The following is a 6920-nucleotide window of genomic DNA, read 5'->3' on the forward strand; positions in this document are numbered from 1 at the left end:
TCCCAGTCTAGCTTGTAGTAAGAAATACATGTGCTCTGTAGTCAAACAGACCTGGGTCCAAGACCTGAGTGCAGATGCAGGCTCTGCCACAAGCTAGCAGTGAGACTTCAACAAGTTACTTTTGTCACTCTGTGCCTCAGTCTCCTTTTCTGAAAAATGGGATTAATGATAGTAATTTTTTCATGAAGTCTTTATGAGGATTCAGTAAGGCAGGGCATATAAAGCTCAGTGTTGCATTTGTTTTTGTTATATATGTCGTTGACCTGATGTTATTGTTAGTAGAATCAGAATTATTTTAACATTCTGCCTATTAGAGAATGGTTTTAAATTCTACCTTTTCTATTAAGAATCCCATAATTGGGTGTAAGAGACTTATTCTACTTATATTCTGTGGTCAGTTTTTTTTCATAATTCTGTTCTCTAGATAGGAAATTTCTTGATATAAAGGATCATCTTTTACTTTTGACTTCTGTTGAAATTAGCATAGTATTTTGCATCAACATGTGTACATAGTTGATCTTCCTTATTCACAGATTCTATATCTGCAAGTTTGTCTACTCACTGAAATTTATTTATAACCCAAAATCAGTACCCATGGCATTTCACAGTCGCAGACATGCTCAGAGCAACAAGAAATTCAAGTTGGCTAATGTGCACATTTCTAGCTAAGGCTGAATGAGGCCAGCGCTCTGCCTTCTTGTTTTAGCTCTCATACTCTAAACAAGTGTCCTATTTGTGGCCTATTTAGTGCCACATTTTTGTACTTTTTGTTGGTGATTTCACCATGTAAAATGGACCCCCAAGCATAAAGTATAAGTGCTAAAGTGCAGTCTAGGGCTCCTAAGTGCCAGAAGGCTGTGATGTGCTTTATGGAGAAAATAATATGGTGTTAGATAAGCTTTATTCAGGCATGAGCTATAGTGCTGTTGGCTGTGAGGTTTGTTTTCTTGGTTTGTTTGTTTGTTTGTTTTTTAAGATTTGTTTATTTTATTTTAGAGGGGGCAGGGAGGGGCAGAGGGAGAAAAAGAGGAACTCAAGCAGAGTCCGCACTGAGTGCATAGCCTGATGTGGGGCTCGATCTCAAGAACCTGAGATCAGACCTGAGCCAGAACCAAGAGTCGGGTGCTTAACCAATTGAACCACCTGGGCGCCCCGGCTGTGAGTTCTATCTATGTTAATAAATCAGTATATATGAAATATGGTATCTTAATTTTTTTTAATTTTTTTTAAAGATTTTATTTATTTATTTGTTTATTTATTTATTTGACAGAGATAGAGACAGCCAGCGAGAAAGGGAACACAAGCAGGGGGAGTGGGAGAGGAAGAAGCAGGCTCATAGCGGAGGAGCCTGACGTGGCGCTCGATCCCATAACGCCGGGATCACGCCCTGAGCCGAAGGCAGACGCTTAACCGTTGTGCCACCCAGGCACCCTGAAATATGGTATCTTTAAGCATACGTAAGACCAGATTATGTACTGGTCAGTTTACAAAAAATATTATGCCCAGAGTCTCACAAGAACCCAACCCTTTATTTCTTCTAGGATCAGTGTTCAGTATTCACTAATTCCTCATTTACAGCAACTTAATAGACTCTAACTACCATGAATAATGAGACTCAGTTCTGTGTGGGGGCAGTGGGAGAAGGTGGAGGTAGATGCTTGTTAAAGAAAGGTCTCTTACATGATGAATACTAGAATGACTGCCAGTAGTCTTAAGCCAGACATGATCTGTCTTATTAGTAAGTATATATTATTATGGTGTTTTATGGGTTTAGGAAAATACTGTTATGTACAATATCACATTATAGCCATATGGTAACATTTTGAGTCTGATGTAATTATCCCTCATTTCACAGATAGGAAAAAAGCAAACTCCAGGTCACTCAACAGATTAGTAGAACTTGGGATTATTGACACTAAGTCTCTCGTTGTTCCAGGCTACCGCTGGTACTTCACACTTTCAGGAATGTTTTCACCATAATATAATCAGAATTACAAGAACATTCTGTAAAAGAAGGAACTTTACAGAAAATGTAGAGAGTTTTTAAACCATTTTATTTGGGCGACAACTACTTATCTATTCATAGCAACCTCTTTACCTTAAGTCCCACAAATGGGTATCCTAATGCTTTGCTTCTTTGAGTCTAAGAAATAAATTTTTTCACATGTTAATATTTTGTAAAATTGAAATATATCTTATAATTATTTTTGTACTGATAAAATATTTCTTAGAAAGGGAAGGAAGAAGAGAGGGATCAGGGAAAGAAGGAAGCAAGCAAGCTCATTATTCAACATCTTAAATCAGTAGTATTTTAGAATAAAGGAAATATTGAAGTAAGAGTAACTACTATTTATTGAGTGAGTGGCTACTTTATGACAAGCATAGTACTGGATGCTTTACATGTATTCCATTTTAAAGATTTTGTTTTTTTTAAGTGATCTCTACACCCAACATATGGGGCTCGAACTCACAACCCTGAGATCAAGAGTCGCATGCTCTACCAACTGAGCCAGCCAGGCAGTCCCCCGCCATAATACTTATTTAATCAAACAACAATGCTGTAGCTATTCTTATCCTCATATATACATTTTAGAAAGGAGAAAGCTGCCAATCAAAGACTTGCAATTTGACCAGTCATTTAGCTTTTAAGTGGAGAAAGCAGCCTTGTTCCCCAGGCCAGTCTGTGCTCCTTATGCCATGCTGCCTTCCATTCTGGAAACAATCTCACATCACATAAAGATGTGTGACATGTAATATAGTTCTGTTGAGAAATACACACTTAGCTGTCCTTTCTAGACAACATAACTTAAAGCTGTAACTTTTCCTAGAATGATTCTTTAGTCTTATTTTTTCCTAGTAACCGTACATCATCATTTAAAATTATACTCAACTTTCCTGAGCCTTTCTTTCACCAGTTTTCTGTAAGTTTTTTAATATTTGACAGAGATTTTTACGTAGGCTTCTCCTATTTCATTTGCATTTGATGTCCCATTCGTAATATATGCAAATGTTACCTATTATATATAATACTGAATTTCTGCCTCAGATTTGGCTAGTGAATTAGGTGAATTTTTTTTTCTGTCTTACAGCTGATGGTTGCAGAGAAGAATGGAACAATCCGGTTTTACGATCTCTTGACTCAACAGGCTATTTTATCTCTTGAATCAGAACAGATGCCATTAATGTCAGCCCACTGGTGCTTAAAAAATACCTTCAAAGTTGGAGCTGTTGCAGGAAATGATTGGTTAATTTGGGATATTACTCGATCCAGGTACTTTCTTAGCAACTATCTGTTGCATAACCAGAAAGTCAGTCACTATTGCTAAATGATCCACAGAGCCATTCTGGTATACCTGAGCCTCACTGTAGAGCAAAAACAAGTCTCTCTTGCAAAAGGACCAGAGCTATGGGTTTTTACATAACAGAGATAGATGCCCATGCTTTGCAGATTTACTTTGAGAGTAACCCAGGAAGAACAATGCAAAAGAAAAAAATCTTTGATCTGAGCAATGTTTATTTACATTAAAAAAAAAAAAAAGAAAAACATTGACTGTTGCATGATGGTGTTCTGTAACAGTTCTAAATCATGTCTATGTCTCTATCGTATTTCATCTGTGTTAATCCAGTGCTTATTTGGAATTTTGTCACAGTTTGAGTACATTGGGCATTGTGTTCTTTAAAGAAAAAATACCATTTAAACCTTAATTTAAGTTCCTCTACTTGAGACCAGCACAGAAATTCATAAAATACAAAATGTTACCTTTTAGTTATCCTCAAGATAAGAGACCGGTCCACATGGATCAAGCCTGCTTATTCAGGTAATGTACCATTTTTGTTGGAGTTATATTTAATTTTTTGAATTTGGTTACTTCGTCACATGCTATGCCACCATCTCGAATACTTTCCCATTCCTCTCCTTTGCACTGAGGTGTTGGGGGCGTTTTGGGGTTTGTTTTCTGATTGTTTTATAAATGGTTATTTTGCTTTCCTAACTAAGTCTTTGCTTTTGTCTTTTGGTCTGGGCGAGGGAGTGATTCGTTTTCCAGTATTTTCTTTGAAAAGTTTTATAAAATACAAAACACAATGCCATTCCATTAATACCACTCCAACAATTTGGAGTATATGCTTCCTTATATTTTGTTCTGATAAAGATGTAAAATGTAGGTGAGCCATGTTTATGCATATAAACTTCATTGTTGTGCTTTAAATGAGAACATACTATATTATGTATCTGTGACTTTTTTTCTTCTTAAATTAATATACATGTTGGGGCGCCTTGGTGGCTCATATGGCTAAGTGTCTGCCTTCAGCTCAGGTCATGATCCCAGGGTCCTGGGATCAAGTCCCACATCGGTCTCCCTGCTCAGCGGGTAGCCTGTTTTTCCCTCTTCCTCTACTGTTCCCCATTTGTACTCTCTCACTCTGTCAAATAAATAAATAAAATTGTTTATAAAAATAAATTGTTTTTAAAAAGTTAATATACATGCCTACCTTGTTCTTTCTCATTGACTTTTGCATAATATTCCATCGTATAATGTAGTCATTAGGGTGCTTTTAGCTTCCAGTAACATGAAAACTTACTAACCAAGACTAAAACAAGTAGTACATTTCTTATATGCTGTAATTCATGAAATCTAAAATACCCCCAATAAAATTACAGGACTTGGGGACACCACCATTTTTTGTACACCTTAGAAAAAATACGTTCAGCAAAATGTAAGCTGCCATAGATTGTAAGACGCATTCTGATTTCAGAAATGTGAGCACATCCCAGAGACGTGATGGCCTCTGAAAGAGGAGGCAGTCTCAGTTTTGGCTCAGTAACTCAGCAGTGCCAACAGGAGTACAGCCCTTTCCCTCTGCCATCCACAGTGCAGGGCTTTGGGCTTGTTGTTTCACAGTCACAAGATAACTACCAGAGTTCCAGACATCATAGCCTCATACGAGCTTGTCTAGAGTAAGAGGAGAAGGAGCACTCCTCTTTTATTAGGGATTGCTATCATTGCCTGTCATCCCTTGTGGTCACACTGTCAGAATGTAGTTGCGGTTCAGTTAGCATCGTAAAAGGGCAGAAAGGCTATTGGACAGCAACTAATAATGTCTGCCTGTATAAAAATATTAACTAGACTTTAGCCTTTTCTCTCTCTTTCCTCTTTTTTTTCTCAACGAATCCTTTCTTTTTTCACGTATCTTCCCCACTGCACAATAATTGTTATAGTGCTAGGCATGTCGCTGGAGCTATATTAACACTTTTTGATTCATTAACTCACTGTATTTCAATGTCTAGGATATCTTGAAACTTAAATATTCAAATATCTAAATACTCTAGGTGTTTAAATGCATGAATTTATCACTAATTTTCTAACAAATGTCAATAAGAACATTAATTTTTTAATGTATTGCTCCTGGAAATATTTTATATTTGTCTGATGCCTTGTTTATATCCCCCACCACACTGTTGGACCTTTGGTTATAAGAAAGGAACTGCTAACTTTGTGTAACTTTGGAATTAGCAAATGGCACATGGTAAGTATTTAATATTCACAAAATGAGAAAATATTTATAGCTAACTTCCCTGAAATTTCCAGTCCAACTGTAAAGTTGTATTAACAAATTTAGACTTACAAAATTATTGGTTTTGTGCAAAAAGAAATAAATTGTTTTAGAAAAATTAATAGTTATCTCTAGGATACCATGGGTATTTTTGTCTTTTCTTAGGTGGTCCACAATTAATGAGAACTTGTTTGCAACCACTGGTTATCCTGGCAAAATTGCAAGCCAGTTTCAAATTCATCATTTAGGACACCCTCAGGTAATTTGGAGTTGTTTAATGGCATATGTGTTTTTAAATTTGTGTTTTCTACTTTTCTACTCCTAGCCCCCAAATTTGTAATGTGTAACTAAAGACATTTGTGAATGTCTTATCTGCTTAAATTGGAAAGAGAAAGCATTTTTTGGTGTTTAAATCACTAGCGGTAACAGACCTTTTTGCCAGTATTCATGTAAGAAGCATTTTATTTCTTTTTTATTTCCTTCTTCATTTAAATGTAATAATTTTACTTGCTTGCTTGGTTTAGACTACAAAAATGTTTGAGTCCAAGCTAAACCAGTTATTCATAGATTATTTGTATCCTTCATTCTAGCCAGCTGCAAACAAATAATGTGTATTTCCCCTATGAGGGAGCGTATTTTTAATTCTATTTCCTGTTTGTTAACCGAAGACAATTTATGAATGCATTTTTTTATTTTTTAAGGGTAGTTTTTACTTATTAACTTTGGTGATTTATTAAGTTTCTTTAATTCTTCACGTATTTTGTAGCCTGTCCTCATAGGTTCTGTAGCTGTCGGATCTGGCCTTTCCTGGCATAGAACTCTCCCACTGTGTGCAATTGGAGGAGACCACAAGCTGTTGTTTTGGGTAACTGAAATGTAAAACAAATTTTCTGTGTACCTTAGATCCGTGAACTTTGTATTTTTAATACATATTTTGGAGAATTCCTTATTTTTATATAAATACAGAAGATGCTCTAGAAATGTCCCAGTTGTTGCTTCTGTTAAATAAAATGTTAATGGTTTGAAAAATCATTTTCCTGCTCTGTTCTGTATGTGTGTGTGTATATATACATACATAACACATACATATATTTTTTTAAATCATCTTTTAAGACTGTAATTGACTCAGCAGCTCTAGAAAAGAGATGACTAGGGAAACATATATATTTGTCACTTTATCACAGGATTATCCAAAGTATATCCTGTCCTCTATACTTTAAATACACTGCCGTTTTCCTAATTCTCAGAGGCACAAACATTTACAAAAGGAAGAATAGGTCTTTCCTTTCAGTGTTACTCTGGAAATGGTTCAGTGTGTATGTGTGGGTGTATCCATTTTTGTTAGCATTCAGTATGTGTAAGTGTCT

General features: G+C 35.9%; 1 protein-coding gene across 2 annotated transcripts in view; it reads left to right on the plus strand.

The window, feature by feature from the left end:
• The window catches only part of NUP37 (nucleoporin 37), a 39690-nt gene extending 33108 nt beyond the window's left edge, over window positions 1–6582 (plus strand). For both annotated transcript variants that reach the window (XM_026499798.4, XM_026499799.4), the window contains exons 7-10: window positions 3090–3271; window positions 3768–3818; window positions 5719–5812; window positions 6320–6582. In XM_026499798.4, the coding sequence (XP_026355583.1) occupies window positions 3090–3271; window positions 3768–3818; window positions 5719–5812; window positions 6320–6433 (441 nt within the window). In that variant the 3' untranslated portion in view covers window positions 6434–6582. The remainder of the gene's footprint in view (window positions 1–3089; window positions 3272–3767; window positions 3819–5718; window positions 5813–6319) is intronic.
• The last annotated feature ends 338 nt before the right edge of the window (window positions 6583–6920 follow it).

This window comes from Ursus arctos, unplaced genomic scaffold (genome assembly GCF_023065955.2).
Source record: "Ursus arctos isolate Adak ecotype North America unplaced genomic scaffold, UrsArc2.0 scaffold_21, whole genome shotgun sequence".
In the NCBI taxonomy this organism is placed as follows: Eukaryota; Metazoa; Chordata; class Mammalia; order Carnivora; family Ursidae; genus Ursus; species Ursus arctos.